The sequence below is a fragment of the Epinephelus fuscoguttatus genome, linkage group LG17 (genome assembly GCF_011397635.1).
Source record: "Epinephelus fuscoguttatus linkage group LG17, E.fuscoguttatus.final_Chr_v1".
NCBI lineage: Eukaryota > Metazoa > Chordata > Actinopteri > Perciformes > Serranidae > Epinephelus > Epinephelus fuscoguttatus.
Window position 1 is genome coordinate 17,798,479 of NC_064768.1, and position 25,033 is coordinate 17,823,511.

General features: G+C 41.0%; 1 protein-coding gene across 2 annotated transcripts in view; it reads right to left on the minus strand.

The window, feature by feature from the left end:
* Positions 1-24,160, minus strand: part of med30 (mediator complex subunit 30) — a 53,219-nt gene extending 29,059 nt beyond the window's left edge. Inside the window, exons 1-5 of one of the 2 annotated variants that reach the window (XM_049602840.1) lie at positions 24,065-24,108; positions 22,948-23,050; positions 22,224-22,516; positions 18,958-19,116; positions 11,654-11,761 (exon numbers count right to left, since the gene is read on the minus strand). In XM_049602840.1, the coding sequence (XP_049458797.1) occupies positions 11,654-11,761; positions 18,958-19,116; positions 22,224-22,424 (468 nt within the window). In that variant the 5' untranslated portion in view covers positions 22,425-22,516; positions 22,948-23,050; positions 24,065-24,108. Of the gene's footprint in view, positions 1-11,653; positions 11,762-18,957; positions 19,117-22,223; positions 22,517-22,947; positions 23,051-24,064 lie in introns of both variants that reach the window. The other variant, XM_049602841.1, reaches the window with a different exon arrangement.
* Between the last annotated feature and the right edge of the window lie 873 nt (positions 24,161-25,033).

Genomic DNA, 25,033 nt, shown 5'->3' on the forward strand with positions numbered 1-25,033 from the left:
CTGCCATTTAGCTCCCTTCCTACCCTTTTCTCCCTCTTTTATGTATCTCCCTTCCTCTTTCCTGCCACCTCACCCTCCTCCCAATCATCCCCCTCTCATCCAGAACTATCCTCTCTGGCTGGAGTGACTGCAGCAGATGTAGCCAGGCCACAAACATCTGCTTCCCCTGTACTGCCGCATCTCTACTCTGCTGATCAGACTAACCGCTTTAACTCCCCAAAGCTTGCTGTCCTTACTGCGGCCTTAATGTGCAGCTGGGCAGCCTGGGCAAAATCACAGCTAAATATGCTGCAAACACATGAGGCATACACTGGATATCCGGCAGCCAGACTGAAAAGCTGTGTTTCAAATAAGTTCAAGTTTTAGCCTCTGGGCATGGCTGGGCAATGTGAACAAAATAAACACTGCTGACATAAAATCTCCTTAATAAGAAAACTAGAAATATCAATATACTGTTGATTAGCTACATTGCTTGACAACTTACTAACAATGAAGGCGGTCATATGGCTAATGTTTCGATATCAAAAGTCAAACAGTTAGACTGGAAGGAGCTCAACTGTCACAACTGTCTTAAAGGGTGACTTCAGTATGTTTCAGTCTGGACCCTATTTTCCCATGTTTTTGTGCGGAAGTGTCTAATGGTAACAATTTTTAAATTGGTCGAGTATTGAGCGAGACCCCTGCAACTGACAGCAGCAAAACAGGCTGTAATTTAAGTACTCAGGGCATTTGCACCCTCAATGTACATCCACTTAAAGTGCTGTGAAATTATCAGGAGAGGAGTGAGAGGGAGGTCAAACATAAGAGAAGCTGCGGGGGAAAACAGCGTGTATGGAGCGAGCATAATTTCACATCTAAATGGGTGAATGAAGGGTTTACTTCAACTAAACCAGAGCTGATGATTGCTGGAACAGTAAGACGGTGTCTCTGAGCTTGATTTTGTTTCTGAATAAAGTGTGTTTTATGATGATAAAATTCCTGTTTATTTAAATAGAGTTTAATTGGTTTGGTAGTGATTTCCAGGCTGTTTCTGGGTAAACAAAAAGGTCTATCTCTGTAGGCATCCATTCCATAATGTTGTCAGACACTTGTAATAACAATCGGAACCTGTCAGTGACAAAAACAAGCACTTCTAGTGGACGTAAATATGTTTAAATTGTTGCCTGGTTTGCTGCTGCCAGCCCCAGCACTTTCTGTCAATACGGAACCATTTTCTAAAATTGCTGTCTCCATTAGTCACTTAGACACAAAAACATGGGAAAATAGGTTTCAAGTTGAAAAATAGAGTCGCACATTAAATGTGAATGAGTGAATGAGACAATTCTAGACTAGATAGATAGATTACTGTAAGTCTGACACAAAACAGATAGATGACGTAGCCTGTTAAATAAGCCTGAAGGATCACCATCCAGTGAAGCATACGGAGTCTTATATAAGCTACTAAATCCCTATAAAAATGTTTAAGACCCTTGATTTAGTACTTAATTTAGACTGGCAAGACCTGTTTGTTTGTTTTTTATCACTAATTGGATCACAGTTTTATTTGTTGTTGGGCATGCAGGTGACATGATACACATTCTCGCCAATGGTTTCATGAAACTTCACTGTTCCTCGGGTGGCAGTAATGCAGCAAAAAACATGCAGCACCGAGGCAACAAAGTCAGGTAAGGAAGAAGATGACTGCGAGCTGATAAACATGCATGTTAACAATACAGGTTTCAAAAATTAGCTTTGCAAATGTGTTAGGAGACATCAATTCTTTCGTTAAGCCTCAAGGATACACGAGTGTGTAGTGTGTACTGAATGTAAACTCCACAGAAGCACCTTTAAAGAAACAGCGAACAAATACCATGCCTTAAAAAGTTCCTTATTAAATCAAGATCAATCATAAAGATGTAGATAAGAACTTAACAAACTAGTTTCAGAACTGATATGTGGCTAAAATCAACATCAACACATCCTTTTTTATTTCACTTTAAAATAACTGAAATGTACTGCACACACTGTACTGTATAATGAGCTGTTTTTTAGATATACTGCATAACAAGGTCTCGCTATGTGTTAAGGATCGCAGGATGTGAGGAAAGCTTGCACTCAGCGTATTATGGTAGCCTGTCTTCTCAATCTCTATATACTTGGATCATTTGATGGAACTCAATTTGCATGCTGATGTTTTGCATAGGGGGAAGGTCATATTATAAACAAGGTTATTTATCACATCCATACGCAGGTCTCTAACAGGACAAAACCACACTCACTTTGAAGTGCAGTATGTAATGCACTGTCACTGAAACTCACACAGAAAACTGAGAAAAGGGTTTCTCTTGTGTTTTTTTGAATGCTAAATTTCTGTATTTCAGTCTGGTATTGCATTCAAAGAGGTGAAATAAGCACTCAGTTATTTATCTGCCACAATATCAGCAGGCTTTAACCGTACTCTTTGCGGGTTTGGAGGCTTTGTGTGAAAAGGCAATGCAGTTTGTTTTGGATGGGGCTGAGTGCAGTTGAGCGCAGGGTTCACTGCAATGTTTCACTGTAGTGTTAACATTTAAAAGCAGCCAGGGGAGCTGTGCTGCGCTCTTAAAAATAACCAATTCTCATCTCTGCTGCTGACACTCCTGACCTTGGACCATTATCATTGCAGCACACTCAGACGGCTTGGCATGCACAATCTGTACAGAGCCAGCACAATGCACATACAAAGAGAGGAAACAGAGAAGGGCTTCAGCCAGCAGCACGCGCACACGCTGAAAGCATGTGTGAGAGCAAATACAAACACAATCTTTTCTCTCTGAAGAAAGAACAAAAGCTTTCTCACTCTCTCCAACTCAATATACGCACACAAACAAAATAAATCCGTGACAGACGAAGCAAACTAAAAAGGCCTCCTAAATAATGCATGATGTGTTTTACCTGAACCTTTGCCACGCTCCACTGTCCATAACTACTGTACTCAGGGGTGAGATATGGGAACTGCTGGGAGGTACTGTGTCTGACTTCTGGCTGTATACCTCACCTGCATCTATGCGGGATCTAGGTTTCATCGACCCAAGGCTGATTTTAGCACACAGCGCTTTAATGTCATCTTGATGGGCCCGTTTCCCAGGGAGAGATTAAACCTAATCCTGGACTAAAAAATAATCTATGAAGCCAAATGCCAAAACATCAAGGGGCAGGGTTTGTCAGTGTTAGGAGAACCTGTATCGCATGGGACAAAAAAGTCAGTGCAGCAAAGCTTAAACCACTTTAAACATTTATTTTTCCATTTAATTTGGAGGCTTCAGTTTAGAGCTGCATGGTGTGAGGAAAATATAGGATAACGTTGTTGAATACTGTGATAATTACATCACTTAGTAAAATAAACAGATATTAAAGTGTACTTAGTTCTGCCTTTCTGCTGCTTTCAGTACACTAAAAATACAACACATCGCTTGCCAGATCAAAAAATTAAGGGAAAATATTTTAAATATTCTTTAATTGAACAAATTGAACATAAAGATTTTAAAGTGCAGTTTTCTACTGAATACTAAAATCAATACAGCATAGTGTCACAAGTTTTTTGCTTGGTAATATTGTATCAACACACCGACACCAAGCATTTATTTTCATATCATTTAACTTACCAATATTGCTAATACAAATTAAACTTTTGGTAGCCTACTACAATAATACAATTAATTGTTTTTTCAGTTCACTAGACACATTTGTCTGCAATGAAAATGGTTGAAGAGAAATTAACAGACTGAAAACCTTATCTTATTAGATAAAACAGATGTTGACAATTTTTTCCTTTGGGGACATAAATTGCAGTTGAAAAAAAAGGTAATAAATTGCAATACATCACAGTATACAGTACAGGCCAAAAGTTTGGACACACCTTCTCATTCAAAGCGTTTTCTTTATTTTCATGACTATTTACATTGTAGATTCTCAATGAAGGCATCAAAACTATGAATGAACACATGTGGAGTTATGTACTTAACAAAAAAAGGTGAAATAACTGAAAACATGTTTTATATTCTAGTTTCTTCAAAATAGCCACCCTTTGCTCTGATTACTGCTTTGCACACTCTTGGCATTCTCTCCATGAGCTTCAAGAGGTAGTCACCTGAAATGGTTTCCACTTCACAGGTGTGCCTTATCAGGGTTAATTAGTGGAATTTCTTGCTTTATCAATGGGGTTGGGACCATCAGTTGTGTTGTGCAGAAGTCAGGTTAATACACAGCCGACAGCCCTATTGGACAACTGTTAAAATTCATATTATGGCAAGAACCAATCAGCTAACTAAAGAAAAACGAGTGGCCATCATTACTTTAAGAAATGAAGGTCAGTCAGTCCGGAAAATTGCAAAAACTTTAAATGTGTCCCCAAGTGGAGTCGCAAAAACCATCAAGCGCTACAACGAAACTGGCACACATGAGGACCGACCCAGGAAAGGAAGACCAAGAGTCACCTCTGCTTCTGAGGATAAGTTCATCCGAGTCACCAGCCTCAAAAATCGCAAGTTAACAGCAGCTCAGATCAGAGACCAGATGAATGCCACACAGAGTTCTAGCAGCAGACCCATCTCTAGAACAACTGTTAAGAGGAGACTGCGCGAATCAGGCCTTCATGGTCAAATAGCTGCTAGGAAACCACTGCTAAGGAGAGGCAACAAGCAGAAGAGATTTGTTTGGGCCAAGAAACACAAGGAATGGACATTAGACCAGTGGAAATCTGTGCTTTGGTCTGATGAGTCCAAATTATAATAATATCATGTCATGGGGCCTCTGGTAATTCCCACCCCTATTTATTTATTTATCACGCAATTTGACATTGCTATGAAGGTCAGAAAAAAGATATTGTGCAGCCTTAATGTCATTTATCCTGTCTTTGTCTTGATAATACTAAATTGATCTGTTAAGTTTCTTTTCAATGATACAAGTATAAACTGTACCTAAACTGCAATAGTAAAGTAAAAGGGATTATCTCATTCCACTTGTATGAAAACCCCATTGTGATATTATTAATGGTCTGCTATGTTCTGCCACAGTCACTCAATGTATTACAGTAATTACCAGCCAATATTATAGTTCTCATGGTAAGTGGTGGGGTTTTCCATTCCATCACACTGGATTTAAATTTCCTTCCTATGCACAAGGAATTCACAAGAAAGTATGCATATGTGTAAACCAGCATTACAGTTTGTAATTTTATCTCAGTGTTTCTCCTCATCAGACTACCAGGGGTGTCCCTGATAAAAATTTTGTTGAGTCTCGCCTGTCTTCAACTAATAGCTAATGATACTTTCCCTTTTTTTTTTTTTTTTGCTCATTAATCCATATTTTCACATCAGTTTCCATTTTTTAGAAACAGACAAAAGAGCTGCAACATGCATTTAAACAATTTGTCGTCTTCACTTGGCATCAGAACTTATTTTACAATAGGATATATTCCATTCAGCTCTTATTGTTGTGTGTCTGGGGTGCATATGTAGGTGTGTCTTTGTAGGCGCAGTAGCAGCTCTGTCCTCAGTACTGAAAAGGAGCAGAGGAGATTGATAGATGGAAAGAGCAAAAAAAAAAAGCTGTTTGGCATTGGCAGAGAAGATTTGGCAAATTTTCCATAGGCGCAACCCACATACTCAGCTCTGCTGCTCATCCCACAAATGCATGTTCCATACAAATGTGGCACCATTTAATAGTGAAATAAACAGGCTTTCCAACGGTATAAGATTTATTGCCAAGAAGCATTGTTACAACAAAGAAATAATCTCCCAAACACAAATTTTCTTACTTTTTGTGCTTAGTTTATATCAAAAATAATGAATTTTAATTTAATGAACTCCGTTACAATGAAGTTAACTAAAGTAGCTACTGTAATAATTAAGTTACATAAAGTATTGTTATAATAAAGTTAAATGAAATACTGTTATAATAAAGTTGAATAAAGTATTATTATAACTAATGAATCAAAGCCGGAAGTTCATATATTAATAGCATTTCTAAGTTGCACTGGTGCTCCATGGTGGCAAAATGTGACTAAATAGTCGCAGTCTGGAGCCCTACAGGTACAAGGACACACACTTCCTCTGCTCAAGCTATCATAAATCTCATTAAGTTAAACTGTTACCATGGCACTGTTAAAAGTGATGATTTATTCACTGTCCTCCTCTCCATATTAATAACATTTAAAAGACGCACTGGTGCTCCATGGTCACATAGTGCACCTAAATAATAGTGATTTGGAGTCCTGCAGATTACAAGCACACCTCGCCTGCTCACACTGTTGCTTGGGAGAAAGTGGTCTGAATGGTCGGAGGAGTGTGTGCGACTAATCATGTTTGTGAGTCTTTCTCTAAGTGTGTGTTTCTTTGAGAGTGACAGAGCCACAGGAAAGAGTGAGAGCTGAAACAGCAGAACAAGTCTAATGGCGTTGGCTTAAAAAAATGTGACCATTTATACTCGATGTTAGTGATATAATCATTTCATACAACGATCAGGCAAAACATTAAAACCACTGACAGGTGAAGTGAATAACATTGATTATTTTGTTCCAATGCATTGTTCTGGCAGTGGCCCCCCAGCAGGATAATGTACCATGCCACACTGCAAACATTGCTCAGGAATGGACCAAGCAATGTGACAAAGACCTCAAAGTGTCAACCTGGCCTCCAGATTCCCCAGATCCCAATCTGAATGAGCATCTGTGGCATGTGCCATTAACCCACCTCACAACCCACTGGACTAAATGAATCTGCTGCCAACGCCCTGGTGCCAGGCACCACAGGACACTCCCAGAGATCCTGTGTCCATGCCTTGACAGGTCAGAGCCAAGTCCGATCCAAGGAGGCCTCACCTTGGATTAGGGGTACATCTGAGGTACCAGCACATCACAAGAATCCTTGAGCAGATTGGGACCTGGGAAATTTAGAAGCCAGGTCGACACCATGTACTGGAACAAAATAATCAAAGTTATTCACTTCACCTGTCAGTGGTTTTAATGTTTTGGCTGATCAGTGTATATCCCACATGAAACAAGCTATGATACATCACGTAAATTCATTATATCGCCCACCCCTTGCTCTGATCAAAAAATGTATACCAAAACAGGTTATATATCATGATTCATTGGGAGAAGGCAGTTCTATGTAAAATCAAATATTTAGCACTCCCATATAGCCCAAATGGTATGATCCTTTTTTCATAACATTTCCTGCGTTGATTTGACTGTAAGACTGACAGTCAAATTAGGCTCCTCAGATCGAATCTTTGAGTAGTTGACCGTTTGGAGTCATATTTACATTCAGTGCAAACTGAACACCTCCTATTGCTGCTGCTTCACATTCAAAGCATCTGAAACACAGGGTGGCTTTTATTGTGGAGCACTCACCAGAAATGCAATGTTACATGTGCCCGAGGTTAGATGTAGATGTAATATTTTTGGGCATTTTTTTGACAGTGCACATACTGCTGCCACAGTAACCACGAAAGCTACCAAATTAACCAGGATTTATAATTTTAAAAATGAAATATGACACTAAAATACAATTAACTTTTTGCAGTGAGAGGATTGATTTATTAAACAATATGATGTTTATTTATTTATGGTTAATTAACATCTGAGAGAGAGCAGCTTTCCATGCATCTCCATGCTGAAATTCGCCATGTCTGTCTGTGGCATGTTGCTAAACCATGACTCAGGATTAAATCTTTCTGCAACAAACTTTCAGACTTTGAGTGACAACATAGTGTGTCAGTCTGAAGAAAAGCTCTCTGCTCTGTACTTCAGAGTGTCATAAAACAGCCTCTCTATCAGAGCTGGGCAAAAAATATATCTGACAGCGAATACATTTGAAAAAGCTCTTAGGTGTGTTTGATGTCCGCCACTTTAAACCACTCTGGAAGTGAACACCTCACTCAAAAGGTATGAAACAAAGTCAACTCTTCTTTCCTTGTGTTACTATTCAAAACACCATCAGCTCAAGCTCTTTGTAGCCAATGGTCAGCTAATTCTCTTAGAAATGTGCATTTTATATATATACTACAAAGGTAAGCTCATTTACAGTAAGATTTGAATACTTTTATGCATACTGGCAACACAAAACAAGCATTTTATAATCTGTGCTCAGTGACATAAACCAAATATGCCGCAATCATCTTGACCATACATGAGGGCTGAGACAGATAAACTGGTGAAGTGAGCGGTTCACCTTAAGGCTAAGGTCACATTTTTTACCACAAATGCCTATATCATCCAATCACTGATTGCATTACACCAATTTGAATGTCAATCTCACACTTCATAAAGCTCTCACGTGGGGCCACGACTTAGGCCCAACCTGGCAGGAACCATCCACGGGTTCATGGTAAAGTACAACAACCTCAGATTTTGATTTTAGTGACTCTCATTCCCACCACTTAGCACTCTGCTGCTAAATTCAGTCATGGAGGTCGAGGCCCAGTGAGGCCTACAAAACTACATCATCAGCAAAAGGCAGAAATGAAATCCTGAGAATACCAAACTATAATCCTCAGCTCCACCTTGAGATTTTGTCCCTAAAAATAGGTAACAAAGCTTTTACTCATACCGACTTGAAACCAAAACACCTCAGCATTCCCCAGTTAAGCAGTACCTGTCACAGCACACTGTGATGGATGCCTTGAGTCCTCCCTAAAACTCCCATGATCCTCCACTATCCCCAGGAAATTGGTGAGCAGAGGTAGGTACTGTACTACATGATGGTTTGGTTTATAGATATAGTAACTAGAAGAGAGTTTAAACAACCGCCTTATTCATTAAATACATGACCCTTCCTGTGTGATGCAGCACCACAGTTTGTTTTCCATGAGGCTTCAAAGGGACATTGTCATCGTCAGATGTTCAAATTAAACGTGGCCAAAGTTTCAAATAATGAGGTAAATGTATGTAAAAGTAATTCCTATGAGCTAAACCTCCGTCTTCAGACCGTTCTGAATACTTCGAAGCTCTTTCCGACATAAGCTGACGTCAGCTCGTGACAGATTTCATTATATGGTTATCTGCTCCAGGCACGCTACTGCAAATGTTTACATTACATACACTGCCACATGTATCTACTGAAAGTGTTGACATTACATAGCCAACACTGCTACTTGTAGCTACATGGTAACGTCAAAGAAAAAGGTTGACGATTTTGTTATTTTCACCCCGATTTTGGATCATATTCCTGCTGGAACACACCTTGTTGTATAGACTTTGGTTTAGAGGTTTTTACTGGTGATTTTTCACAGTAGAAAGTGCCGCAATAGTCTTTTACAGTCATTCCCGATCATCAAAAACAGGGAAGACAAGATTTAGAAGACCTGAAAATTCTGAGCAATCAGAGCAGACTGGGCTTTTTCGGGAGGGGGGCTTAAAGACAGAGACAGACAGAGACACACAAAAAGCTATTATGAGGAAAATAGACTTGTTTTTTTTTTTTTTTACCATTTAAGGATGTAAATATAGTCTGGTAGAAACCCAAAATACAAGTATGAACCTGAAAATAAGCATGTTGAGACTTCCATATACATGCTTTCTAAAATTGACTTGTAGGTATGGACATTTCCAGGGCATTATCTATTTAAGTTATTTAGCTTGCTTTCCACACAGTTGTGATGATTTGTTTGGCTGGTCAAGCTGGCTTCAGGTCCAATGCAGTTAATCAAAATAAATCAAAATTGTTCCAACACATTTAACAAAGAAAACAGGCCTTTACAATACTTACAACCCAATCAAAACCTAAAAGCAAACTCAAATAAAATGAATTGTCTTTCCTCAGCATACTCCAGCTTCAAAGTGTGCACACCTGTTTCTATCAACTGGCTAAAGCATCACGGAAATCATAGTCCTATCATTTTATATGGTTTACTGAGGCCACAGCTGGGTGGCAATATTCTTTAACTATTGACACAAAACAAAGCAGGCTCTGACAGAGCTTAATAGGTCCTCTGAAATTGGTCTAATGTTGTATTTCAATAAACATGTAATGATTGCCCCTGATGTTAGCAGAGGAAACCATGTGATCCACTGTTCCATTACCAGGTCCTGAATCTGAAGTTCAACAATCCACCGGAGCCTCCTTTCTGTCACACTGGCATAAGGTTTAAAGCTATAGTGCATAACTTCTACAGGTCCGTAAATGTCCGTTTCACCCAAGCCACTACTAGAGGAGATGACACAATGCTGATTAAGCCGATCGGCTCCTCTAACATCTCGCGGTATTTTTCAATATATATCATTTTTAGTTTGCGTGTCGACCGGCGACATTCCTGCGCTGGCGCACAGGAAATGCTTCTTCACTTGTCATAGCAAGAGGTAGAGCGCAGGTAGAAAGAGAAAGTAACATGGCGGAGAAGCGGCCGAGACAGGGTTCAGAAGTGGATCCTACCACAAAGAAAAAGCCTGGACGTTCGGCTGAAGGTCTATTAGCAAAGAAGGAAAGTGACTGACAGAGAAGGCAAACAAGGATTTGTATTGGCATCGCTTTTCCTCGGTGGAGAGCCCTGAAGGAAGAAATTGGGCTGAGGGCAGACACGCATGTTGCCTTGCTGCTGTTGGATAAGTAAGTGACTTGGTTTATAATTATATTATGAGTAGTATGTGTTGCTGTTACATGTACTGGACCTAGTACTTTATTATTTTCTTGGAAATGGTGCTATGAACGTAATGTAATGTTAGCAGCCTGGTGTTCGCCACGTTGTGTAGCATTGTGTACACGGTGTGAAGCGAGTGTTACTCTGTTTACACGGTGTGTGGCGACTGGTGAGTGTTACTCTCTGTCTGTGGAAGTGACGCTTATTGAAGCTTATTATTGGAATAACGCATTATCCGCTGGGAGGCGACAGAAGTTACGCACTATAGCTTTAAGAAGACTAAGTGATACACTGATGAGGGAGCACATCCTCCAGTACCCTTTAAAACTGGGAACCACTGGCCCAGTCAGCCAGTCCATAGTTACTCTGCCCAATCTCTATGTGATACTAAGGACGAGTTTCACCCGACAGTATCCACAGCCTTCAGCATCCACCTCATCCACCCCTGATACCATGCCACTTTCTGACTTTTAATGACCTCTGTTGGAGAGATGGGCAGGTGTCCTTAGGAAACAAATAAGACCCTCTCACACCAGCACATGTGACTCCAAAGCCCTGTGGATATTACAATAGCATTTCCCACCAGCATGCTGCCCCCCTTAAACACACAAACTCTATCAGCAGACAATAAAGTTTATCAAGTGTAGCCTTTTAATTTTGTTTTGTACAAACCTCGTCTTTACAGCCCGGATGGTTGCTATCCAAATAATGAGAAGTGGGCTATTAAAGCTTCAGGTTAATGATGGTGAGTAAAATTACTAATCCGTAATGAATTTCATGCCTAATTATTATTTCTTATCGTTAAGATGATATTAGACTCAGTGTTTTCCCTCGAGCTCGGGTAGATTTGAAATGTCTGCAGGCTCATGGATCTCAGAGGTGAACTGAAACTTCACTGGTCTGAAATAACATCATGTTAAGCTGTGATATAATCTCATGATATCCCTTTTTTCCATTTTTCTTTTATTAGCTCTACCTTCTCATTTCATTACCGCTGGCTGGGAATCAAACCTGTAACCTTAACGGCGTCGTGCTATTGAGAGACAGAACACAATACCTTGTTGACCTCCAGGATTTCTCTCCTCTCCTCGGTGACAGGGCGGCTCTGGCCGGCTGAGCGATCCTCGTGTTTAGAGCTGTCATCCTCCACAAAGGGTATCAGTTGCTGGAAGGGACAGCAAACAAAAAAAATCTGGCTGTTTACTGTAAGCAAGATGACTGCAAGAGGATCACTGTCCAGAATGCTGACATATTCAACTGATTTGGATTGCATTAGGTTTATCAATTACAGTAACACAGTGTATACAGAATCTGCACTGTGAAAGTATTATAACAGTTTTACATTTGAGGCAATCAGCTCTGTTTTAAGAGCAGTCGTTTGGAATAAAACTCTCTCACTGATGCACTTTCCTCTTGTTCCTCTCCCCTCTTATTCTGACCATGATCCAAATACATTAAAGGCAAGCTGCTGCATATTCACAATTTTCCAATATGCCCACTGAGTGCTGTTAGGTCAGAATTATGTGCGTATGGGCAATCTCAACCTATGAGTGCTATCCTATACTGAAGCTCTCCCTGTGCTGTCTCATAATCTTGTTCCCATGAAGTGGTGAAAATGGGGATTTTGTGTAAGCTCTCGAAACACAGGCTGAGTCTCGCCCGTCTCTCTTCAACGTGGAGAGAGACAGTGCAGAGACGGAGACAGAAAGCGAGTGGGAGATTAATTCATTTTTAAACGCTCTGTGTGCTTGACCTTGTCTGCTTGACATTACAGTGAGGCTGATGTGCGAGAGAGCCTTCAAGCAAGGCGGCGCTCCTGAGAGCCGACAGGGTCACCAACTGCTCCTTTACATCACACTGCCCCCTAGTGGTCACCTCGGGGAGGAGGTGAGCGGGAGGCTTGCTGCAGTCGCACATCAGTAGTGTGTGGATGTCTTGAGAACACACTGTTCCTGGTACAATGTAAAACAAGGACGTAAAGGGTCTTCTACTGGGAAAATGTGTGATTGATGATAAGTTTGATGATCTTTGTAGAGGTGCTGAATGGACACACAGTGTAAATGCAGACAAATGCCTGTGCTATTGTGCAGAGTTTCCAGGAAATACATGGTATCAGTTATGTTGACATAAAGTCAATTTTATAGTTTCTCACTCTCAAAAATCCACAAACTGTTTTCAGACATGTGACACCATTTTTATTGGGGTTCAACTATGCAGGATTTTCCTAAAAAAAAAAAAAAAAAAACAACGTGTTGACTCATGCAACACGAAGCAATACTTCTCAATCATCACTGCTGGAAGTGTGAGGCAGTGTATTTTTCTGCAGAGACTCTGCCATCTGCCTGTGCCGGTCTTATTTTCTTCTTAATTTTTGTGTTCAGGACATTTATGGGTGTGTACCTCCACGGCGCTCAGGGGAGGTCAGGGCTTTATAAAAAGGTAGCAACCGGGTGCCAAACCATAAGCAGCAGGCATCCAAGAGACTTAACTTTTACTTCCACTTTCATTGGTGAGCGTGTTTACTAATGATGTGCAGGTCAGGGTTTTTTTAAAACCCACACTAACCTGGCCCGTTAGGAGAGCCAAGCCGCCCCGCCCATTAATTAATGACCCAAACACAACTGGCAGAGAGGCGAAGAGAGGTGCACGTTTTAAATAATCTACTCAGAACGCTGCTTTGCCATTTAATGACCTGCACGCCTGCAACTCAATATTTCCTGATAAAATTACCCAAACCACCGTGTTTGCAAATAGTAACCAAAAATCCTGCACAGTGTACCATTAACACTGCAAAAATAAACTGTGGTCGTTTATAACACTGGTAGCGAGGAGTTCCTGTTGCAAGGAAAAAATAACATCTCCAAAAGCTATCTCCAAAGTTTCCTTTCCAAAACAAAAACTGTCATACCAGACAAGATCACAAATACAGATTAGGTAGGAGACTCTCCAAACAACTAAAGGCCAATAAAAACTGCCACACAGTGAGAAAACACACCTTGCTCCAATAACGACTTGGCACAACGCTAATCTAAATCATGCAAAGTTTTTTTGGATTATTCTGCTTTTCCACACTGTTTGACCTGAGGTTGTGCAGCTGGAGCGGAGGCCCTGTGGACACTAGACAATGATTGGAGAAAGCTGCTTGGTCTGGAAGCAATGACTGACTGGTGTTTGAGTGCGACTGGAGCTGGCCAACGTCAAGACTAATATGAGAAGGAATAAAAAATCTGAAGATAGACGGAGAGAAATGTTGACAAACAGATGAAAAGAGAGGAGAGGACTAGAAGATGATGTGCAAAATGTCAGATAGCCAGAGAGGAAAAAAAAGCTAAGGTTGAAGTGAGCAGGGAGACGACTGGGAAAGGAGCAAGAAAGAGGTCAAAACAGAGAAAACAGAGAACGACAGAAAGATGTAAAAATCTGGATCGCTTGCTGCACTCCTGTCAGTTTCCAGGCCGAGCTTCACGCCAAAGTGCAAACTCTAGACAGCTGGAGGGAGAAAAGACAGAAAGGACATGTGCAGGATATTATATCAGACAAACTATGAGTTTGTCTCTGGCTCAAGGAAACTTTAAGAAGGAAAAAGGGAACGTTTTTCATTTGATAATTTCAAACCAAAGCCAATGACATATTGAATTTTAAAGGTAGCGGGCTGATTTTGGCAGCATCTGGAGGGAAAATAAAATGTGCTGAGTAGGGTGGGAAACATGGATGGAGAGTGTATTGCGTGTGTGTGTGAGTGAGTGTGCCTGTGTGAGTCATAACCTCTGCCTCTTCCACAGAAAGATGGATGTGGTTTCCTGCCTGACAGAGAAGAATGGGCTAATGAAGTTCTCCAGGTTGCCTCACTGAGACAAAAAGGAAAAGGGTAGAAGAGACAAACGGAAAAAAAATAACAACAAAATAGCGGGGCGAGCGTGTGAGAGTAGAGGGAAATTAAACAGCATGGCTGAACAGTGCAGGAAATGGCAGAGAAAGAGGAACAGAGGGGAAAGTAGCAGAGAAAGAGAGTGAAACAAAGCCAATGTGAACAAATAGATTCAGAGAAAAAAGACAGAGAAAGAGGGAAATGGAGAGTGAGCAAATATTGAGCAGTTATCAGAGTGAGAAAGAAGACGAAAGGTGGAAAAAGAGGGACAGGAGGACGGGAAAACAAACAGAGAAAGTGTGAGAGTTTGAGAAAAAGAGGGGAGGAAAAAGCTGCAATGGACGACAGCTGGAAAGAAAAAGAGAAAAGCGCTGATGTGTGCACTTGATCCAGCTGTTCATTAAATGGGTCTGTTGCTAATTAGGCTGCGATGAGGTCACACTGCCCGAGTCATTGATTCCGCTTCCTGTTTCGGGCAGCCAATAGTGAGCGGCTGTCAGGCGGGCACCTGAATTCTGCGGGATGATAAATGGCATGCGTGCTGGGGCCAAAATCAACAACCCTCAGCCCCAGACAAACATGGTGAGCTGAGCTATTGGCTGGTCAGCACTGGACTGGGTCTCAGCCTCAAGGGGAAAATGAATAAACATTTAAATAAGGTGGAAATAAGAAGGGGGGAAAATAGCTAGATGGCGTAATGACTCATTACAGCAGAGGAAAATGTCAAACTGAACCCCTCATAGGCTTTGATTTAAGGGCGGAACTGCAGACGAGAGTCATTCTGAGCAACCAGTGGATAGATCATTCGAAATGCTTCTGAGCAACTGTATTATTCAATGTGGAAAATGTACACGGTGGCAGCCATCACAAATTTGTTCCAATTTAAGACTGGTCTCCTCCCACATCCTGCTTTATCCTCAGTAGGAGTCTGGTGAGAGAGATTAGCTCCGAGCCAATCTGTAGAAATTGGGAAGGGACTGCCGCAGTCATAAATCCAATCAAACAGTGGTGGATAGCCTAGCTGTAGCCCTGCATGGAGCCTCAAACAGCATGCCCAGTGAGCCGCTGTGCGTGTGTGTGTGTTAGTGCACATGCCTTTGTGGCGTGCCACAGTGCACCACATGCATGTTTGTGTACTTGTGTGTGTGTGTGTGTGTGTGTGTGTGTGTGTGTGTGTGTGTGTGTGTGTGCAGGCAGGCGGGGATGGATAGTGGCTGAGCTCAAGTGCTGTTGTTCCTGAAGGTGGATGGCGATCGTAACCAGCGGTAAAGAGACTCTGGAGACTCACCTGAAGCAACCAATGAATCTGCTGCAAGCGGAGAAAAGACAGACCTAGAGGGAGTAGGTGAGATAAGAGTCCCCTAGGGTAAAGATGTGTGTGAGTGTGTGTGTGAGCAAGGGGTGTGTGTGGCAGTAACAATGGCCTACTTCCTTTAAACTAACAGCTTCCTAATTTAGCAGGCAGTTTGTGTGAAAAGCTGGGCTATAAGAGGCGGAGGCTGGAAGCACACACACAAAAAATAAAATCTTGACAACTAAACGGCACAAGTTGATGCATCTGGAAGGATCAATCAATCACGCAATTAAAATTGTAGTTTCAACTACATCATGTAATTGCAGAAGTAGATGTACTGCATATGTGTTTTACACATAACTTTATTTGAGTTTGAGTGACGTACGATAACATCTCAGTAGCAACCAAGAATATAATAATCAACAGATAAACATAAAACCTCAGGACATGATCTTCTAAATGGGTCAAAAATAAAGTATTGTTAATGCAATCACCTCCATATAACAGTCTCCTCTGCCTGCCTGTGATTGTTCTCACTGAGCCTGAACCGTCTTTACTGTCAGGTTTACGTTTTATTTACTGACTCTAGGCCCTATTTAAAGGAAGTGCATGGCGCAAGTGAATTTAGGGTGTGTCCAACTCCACTTTTGTTAGTTAAATGGTGCATAATCTGGGTGAAAAGTAAAGCGCAAGGAGTACAGACGTTCTATTTAGTCCTTTAATTAAACATAGGTGTGTTTTGGGCGTAATATCAATCACATAACATGTTTTATTTCACTCACAAGCAGCCCATCTGCACGTCCCTGTGGGTGTAGCAAGTAGTGTGTATGCGAGTCGTGAACCCACCTATAGGCATATCTTACTGTCTGAATAATGCGCCCTTTAAATAGCAGGAAAATACTCAGCCATTGACTTTAGACCAGGTTTTTGCTGGTCAATGGCACAATTGCTTTTTGCTGCCTCCAAATAACCATGCACCAGACTACACCGCATTTTAAGACCATTACGTCCATGGGTGCACAGATGGGTATAAGTGCTACTTACATATTGTGGGTGCTGGCCAACAGCACTGACAGCACAAAGATGCCAGTTGTAAGGTAAGTCTGTTGTTGTTATCACCGCCGCCTCGGAAGTTATGATTTTGATTTGTTCGTTTGTCAGCAGGATTACCAAAAAAAACTACTGGCCTGATTTTCATGAAACTTAGTCCAAGGGTGCATCATGAACCCATTAGATTTTGGAGCAGATCCAACTCACAGGGCGGATACACAAAGTATTTTTCACTTTCATCTATATTACATAGGGCATTTGGCATTGGCGGAGGTCTGCGGTCCTCAAGTGCCCTTCTAGTTTTGTTTTTTATTATTCTGCTAAACTGCAGAGTGTGTATGCTCAGCTGACCTACCCTGTTTAAATAAAGGTAAAATAAATAAAAGAGAATTAGAGTAAGCTATTTTAAAGTATGTCAAGTGATGATGTAATAAAATTGTAAATGTACACTGAACAAAAATATAAACGCACCACTTTTGTTTTTGCTCCCATTTTTCATGAGCTGAACTCAAAGATCTAAAACATTTTCTATCCACACTAAAGACCATTTCCTCACAAATATTGTTCACAAATCTGTCTAAATCTGTGTTAGTGAGCACTTCTCCTTTGCCGAGATAATCCATCCCACCTCACAGGTGTGTGGCATATCAAGATGCTGATTAGACAGCATGATTATTGCACAGGTGTGCCTTAGGCTGGCCACAATAAAAGGTCACTCTGAAATGTTCAGTTTTATCACACAGCACAATGCCACAGATGTCACAAGTTTTGAGGGAGCGTGCAATTGGCATGCTGACTGCAGGAATGTCCACCAGAGCTGTTGCCTGTGAATTGAATGTTCATTTCTCTACCATAAGCCGTCTCCAAAGGCGTTTCAAACAAATTGGCAGTACATCCAACCGGCCTCACAACCGCAGACTACGTGTAACCACACCAGCCCAAGGCCTCCACATCCAGCATGTTCACCCCCAAGACCGGACGACGAGCATGCAGATGAGCTTCCCTGAGACGGTTTCTGACAGTTTGTGCAGAAATTCTTTGGTTATGCAAACCGATTGTTGCAGCAGCTGTCCGGGTGGCTGGTCTCAGATGATCTTGGAGGTGAACATGCTAGATGTGGAGGTCCTGGGCTGGTGTGGTTACACGTGGTCTGTGGTTGTGAGGCCGGTTGGATGTACTGCCAAACTGTCTGAAACGCCTTTGGAGATGGCTTATGGTAGAGAAATGAACATTCAATTCACAGGCAACAGCTCTGGTGGACATTCCTGCAATCAGCATGCCAATTGCACGCTCCCTCAAAACTTGCGACATCTGTGGCATTGTGCTGTGTGATAAAACTGAACATTTCAGAGTGGCCTTTTATTGTGGCCAGCCTAAGGCACACCTGTGCAATATTCATGCTGTCTAATCAGCATCTTGATATGCCACACTGTGAGGTGGGATGGATTATTGCGGCAAAGGAGAAGTGCTCACTAACACAGATTTAGACAGATTTGTGAACAATATTTGTGAGGAAATGGTCTTTTGTGTGTATAGAAAATGTTTAAGATCTTTGAGTTCAGCTCATGAAAAATGGGAGCAAAAACAAAAGTGGTGCGTTTATATTTTTGTTCAGTGTATATGTAAAAATAAAAAGTGGTCAATATCATTAAAAAAACAGTTTTACGTAATAATCTAAATAAGCTGATGAAATATTCTTTATTTTGTTACATGATGACATTTCAATCCATTTCATGGGACATTTCTACTCTGTTGTAAAAAGCTGCTACTTTTTAAGTTGCTACACTTCTTGTATTCGCACACATAAATGAGTAAATTAGTGAAGACTGTTTCCGTTAATTTGTGCTGAATGTACGCGATCCTCTTTACCACATGACTTCAGATTAATACCCTTTTACATGCTAAATGCTGTTGGTGTGGTGGTCTGACGTTAAGTGTTTGAGTCCAAATCAACATTTTAGGAAGGGGTGATTTTTCCTGCTTAGGTTTTGGAATCAAAACTCATTGATCTTCATTTGTATGCAGCATCCTCAGACACTTACTTAATGGGGTTTATGTGACATAAACATGGTGCCACTGACAGTGAGCGTGATTCGTTGACTCTCAGCTGTCAGTTAGACTTTATAGTGTCAGTGTCACCATGTCTCACCTCTGGAGGTATGGGGTCCATCCCAGCACAGTTTTCATTGCATTTGTCATAGACGAGGCGCAGCTTTCGGAACAGCACAGAAAGCATCCGCAAGTGCTCCTGGAGTTTTCCCAGCCTGTCCTGGTGGGTGTTGGGGTGGTAAGTGACTCCATTGGGCAGCTGAGGAACACCACAGAGGAAGCATTTTGTTAAGCAAAGAACAAGCCTACAATTTGGCTAGTGCTAATAAAAAAAAACAGCCATTGATTCCCACTAACTGCACTGCAAACCCTTTGCTCTTTAACTGGTAATAGTTGATTAGAGGCCTTACTAATGCACAGCACTTTCATTTGAATGAAGTGATAGTTTCCTTTCTACTTAGGAATGAGAGCAACCTAGCTGTAGAGAAACCTTAAAAATGTGTCTGTGCTCATGCAACAATATGGTGACTAGTCTTAATAATATATAATAAAATCCCAGTTTAAGCTAGCAAAACAAAACCTCAGCTGCATCAAAGGTTAACTGCTTCAGCTGCTGCACTTTGAATGTTTTCCCTCACTCTCTTACTGAGGCGGCATCACTGGCTTTTAACTACAATGGATGTTAAAGAGTAACAAGACATGTTTTTACTGAGAAAATCGACAAGCCTCTGGGGCAGCACTGTCTGATTATAAACATCCTACATAACATGAAACAAGCCTGCCTTCAGGGCAGGCAAAGTGAAGAGAGAGACACAGAGAAACAGGGGGGAGACAGACAGACCGAGGGAGAGAGGCAGGGAAGGCAAGATAAATGAAGAATTTTTATGAGTATAAAAACAGCCTGTGATCTAAAAAACAAGTCACAACAATGCTGTTTGTGCATTCTGTGGCTGAGGCGCGCTTGTTTGGCCCGTCTCTGGCTGTGATTTTAACAAGGTGCAAGAGAAGCATCTCAGAGGAGCAGGCAGACATCCATGATAAACTCATGCTGACCTCGTCTTCAGGACACCTTCAGAGCTTAACTACATGTGACTTGCAAAACAAACTGATATATACTCCTCATATCCTGAATATAAGCTTAAGGAATCCACTGGCTTAACTTTGAAAGTAATTCAACAACTTTCCACCATCACTTGATTGCACTAATTTACCTTGTAAAAAGTAAGAAACATACTATCAGAATGACTCGTAAGTTGCCTGGCATCTCCAGAGCAATTTGCAGATGTGAGTCAGTCCTGGAACCTCTCGATTCATTTTCAAAATGAATCAACCAAAATGCCTCTGGACGCAACTTGATAAACCTACAACCAGTCCTAGCAATGAAACATGTGACATAGCACTGAGCAATGGGCCAATGTACACAGACTACAGTGTGCAGAGCATGGATGTATAAAGACAAATGGATACACTGTTGGAGGCCGGGCCCCTTCATTTCAATTAAAGTTGCACAGTGACTTATGAGGACAAAAAAGTTCAACTGCCACATATAAAACTACCAGAATGATTGGCACTGCTTTGTCACTCCAGTTTAGCACTCTACTAACCTGAATGGGGGTAAAATGATTCAGTCATTGGGTTATTCTAGACTTTCCAAATGTTATTGAACTGAATAGATCAAATTGAATTTTTGGAGAAGAACTGGCAAACAGTCCTTCAACAGAAAGGTTGTTTCTGAAAATACCCCAGCAGTGTTCCTCTTCAGTAAGCTTGGTCCCCAGGTTGAGGGTGCACGACCCAAATATTATGTCATCATGTATTTTGCATAAAGTGCAAAGGCTACAAAGATTGTCAGTCAAGATGAGCAGTTGTCCCTGGAAATCTCCTCTGAACAGGAGGGAGACCAAAGTACCTGCCAGAGCAAATTAAACACGAGCTTGCAGATTCGTCTGGTTCCCAGGCTAACTCCTAAAGACTGTACATCAATAATATTCCAAAGTGTGTGTTGTAGTCTTGAACAAGACATTTAGTTTCACCAACTACATTTCACTAAATGTAGAACCAAAGTTAGTCAGTGGCTTCGATCATTGCTCCTTACATTCTGACAACAAAGAGAGAAAGTAGTGCCCCTTCCAACACAGAAAAATCAATGGAAACCTAAGCGAGCAAAACCTTTGTTAGCTAGTGATGGTATTGTTATCATAAACACTCAAAACAGGTGACATTACTTTATCACTGGTAGGTAGATGACACACATTTATAAAATTCAGCCGAAAACTTTGATTCCAACAATCTGGCCACATTGAATAGCTGCCTGGTACAGAATATGTAACAGATTGGATATTGCTGTTCTACTCCGAAACAGAAGAGGTGCTATTCTTCAGCATCCCCTCGGAATCCAAATCATCTTAACTGGCCAGGTATGTGTACGTATATGAGGAATTTGACGCATTACTCCCATGTATTTACACAGAAATGCACACACACAAATGCAACCACTGCTAACATCAATTGTTCTCATAAGATTTTTGGTGTTATTTGTGACAGTGGCTATGTTTTAACCACTTCAGGAGTATACAAGATTCAATTTTGTCAATTTTGTCCTTTCTACTGAGAATTTAGGTCAAATCTTTACACCGAAAACTCATTCTTTGCCTGACGTGATGCTCAAGCAATTTTAAAAGGACCCTGAGCAGAATTCTGCTGACTAACACCACATTTTTCTCTTAAATTACCCACTATTTAAACCTCTATGCACTTGTTGCAAATTTATTTCTCAATATATATAGAGCCTTACGCAATCTAGACTCTCTACTAATCCCAACTGCTTGTTTTCTCCACTGGTGTAAACTTTTGAGGCATTCTTGAGTTAAAGTTAAAAATCAAGGGTTGATGAAGCTTTTGGCTGTTTGACTGTACTGATGTCTCGGCTTTGGAACAGTTTTCCATTAAGCATTCAATCTGCTGGCACTGACGTGTTTTTAAATCCTGCATCAAAACACAATATAAAAGAATTGTCTTCCTGAATGACAGCTGTTTTGTTATTTGCATAATAGCACTCTGTTGTGTTACCATCAGACCTATTATTACCATTTTAACATATTCTTTTACAGTCTTTTGGCATTGCATGATTATATTTTGCAATTTTATCTTTTGTACAGATCTGTCTAGTCATGATGTATCAAGTTGCACTTTTTACTGCTCTCATACTATTGTTCTTATGGTATTAAGTCTCTTGTTAGGGTGTTACTGTTATGGGTAAAAAAAAAAATCTGCGAAAAGTCGGAAAGAAAGAAAAAAAGAGAGGCAAACAGAACGTGAAGGGGGACTGTGAACATTTTTAATAGACACGTAGGCAGAGAGACAAACCTGCATGTTCCTGAGGAGCTGAAAGATCTCCATGGTCCTGAGGACAATGTCTTGGACCGTCTCCTGGCCGATGCGACACAGCGAGGCCGTGTTGACATCACGTGCTGCTTGGGCCTGCTGCTGCTGCTGCTGCTGCTGCTGCTGCTGCTGTGGAGGCGGAGGCTGCCCGCCAAAAGGCGACACTAGCGGAGGGGTTGTCATGGAGACAGCAGACGAAGATGCTGGTGGAGGAGGTCTAGGTCCAGGTGAGGTTACCTATCAGGCTATTCCACACCGGGCACCCCCTTACATGCCTACAGGAAGTGTTTTACAGGAGCAGGAGAAGAAATGTCAATGAGGAGGAAAAAAGGACAAGTTCATGGAAGTCATAGCGTTTCCTCTGACATGAGTGTCTAAATAAAAACAGCAGTCATATTAAAGGTCCAGTGTGTGGTATTTAGGAGGATATATTGGCAGACATGGAATATGGTACATGTGTTTTTTAATGTATAATCACCAAAAACCTTACCTTACCTGAGATTGAGCTGTTTATATCTACATAAGGAGTGGGTACTTGTTGCATCACCATGTTTTTACAGAAGCCCAAAATGGACAAACACTGGCTCTAAACAAGGCCAACTGCAATTTCGCATCAGTTACTGTAGTTAGCAGCCCCTAAGTGACAAGCAACATTGTAAAAACACTAATTTTCTTTACGTGAAAGAGCTTCATTCAGTATTCTTACCAATTTAAATCACCTGGTCCGCTTATTGTTTTGTTTTTTGTGTTTTTGGAGAGGAGGAGACCTCTGCGGATAACTCAGCTCACAGTAAGAACCTCTTCGATGCCTGGATCAGAAAAAACGGTGAGCACACAATAGTAGGTGTCTGGCTTGCAGCTCAGGCTAGGCACTGGTTTGTAATGTGAAACTGTTTTATTCTGTGTTTGTGTCAATGTTAATGACATGATCTGTTTGGTTTGGTGAGGAAGAGACCTTTGCAGCTTTTTCAGCTGGTTGCAATCTCCATTTCTCACTTTGTAAATCTTACACACTGGACCTTTAATGTCAAAGAAAAATGGCATAACGTTTAGCTTGTATCATCTGTCAAGGTCAGGTTTATCTATTGTCATTTACACAATTGCAGACAAGCAGTTGTTGGTTATGAAAATCCTAAATCTCAGGCTCCCTCTAACACTTCTCAAATAAATAAGTAAGAAAATGATGTAAAATGAAAACGTAAGACACAGAATAGTGAGGAAGTTCAGCACAGAGTTAAAATATAGCATATCTAAACTACAGAATACTATCTATTTGTGGTTGACAGGTGTACAGGAATTGCAAAAGGAATAAACTGTAATATAAGCAGGAATGCAGTATACAAAGACGTAAGTCAGCCACAGTAGTTTGGTTAATAGAGTACAACACCTTTTATACACTCCTGCAGTGCAGCACAGCTAAAAGCTTCACAGCTGTCACAAATCAACTGAACAGAAGCGCTGCCTAGCTAAACACTGTCAAAGTCTTTGAGCTAACGTTGTAGCCTGTCATATAAGTTGTATACCGGGGTTTCAGATACAGTTTAACGTGCCTTTACATCAGTACAGGTCCGTTAGGTGCTGTCCAGGACTTTATATACCACACCCAAAAGCATTCAGCCTGATAACGGGTTAATTAGCAAACATGTAAAAGTGAAGCGGCTGACACCAAAGCTAGGTGGACAGCCACACCACACACACGACACTTCAGCTTTTCTCCATTCGTTTGTATGTGTCGCTTAGTTATTCCGGCACGACGTGAGGCTTTACACCACAGTGAGTGTTCATATTTATTAAATAGCACAGTAGATAATGTGTAATGTTACCTGTGTGGTGATAATTTATCTGTTTTGTTGACATGTCAAGTTCCCTGCTCTGCTCCTAGGATTTCAGCTACCGCAACTATCGCGAGGCTTCCCCCTGAAACTGCAACTGATTACGGTAAATGATGAAGTAGGGGTGCAAGTCAAAAATGTAGTTTTTGGTCATTAATATGCTTTTTTTTGGACCGAAGAAGATATTATAATCAACACGGACTGAACTGTCATAATCCTCAAGATTAAAATTAATCTGTATTTAACTTTGAAATTGCCCACTTCCCTCCAAATGACGCTATTAATGAAAATATTACGGTAAAGCAAAGCGCGCTGCAAATTTGTTCTGGCTATTTAGGGTAACAGCGCCATATGCTGGTCGGCTCTTATATAACAGTCCAGTCTTACACATCTGACTTCATCAGCCCTCAGGCCAATTTACGCCACATGATTGCTTCTCATGGGTCATTATAACTTTTTTTTAGTGAGCATAATTCAAATTCATCCCATAAATGGATATGTTGTCTACTTGGTGTTAAATCCTTCAATGCATCCCTCCATCCATCCATCCAGCTATTTATTACTTATACTGTACAGCTGTGCTTGGATTATTTTGTGAGCCATCAGAATTCAAATTAAATTTGAAATACAAGAGGTGTCAGAAAATGACTGCACAAGGCTGCTTCCTCAGCATGCACTCTGCCATGCAGCAGAATTACTGCTCTAACTTACAGGGACTGGAAATAAGAGCTTTATTGAAAAAAGAAAGGCTTTGCCTTCAGGCTTGAGTGGGGCTGAAAAAGTAGATTAGGATGCCTATTACTTAATTTACATTATTCATTCAAATTTGGGGTTACAGGCTGGATTTCAATTTCCTTTTATCTGGAACACATTTTGTGTAGTAATAACCTGTAGTCATTTCTTTTCACTTATTCTCCTTCTCTAAAAAACATCCTGTCTGCAACATGCAATACTGATGTG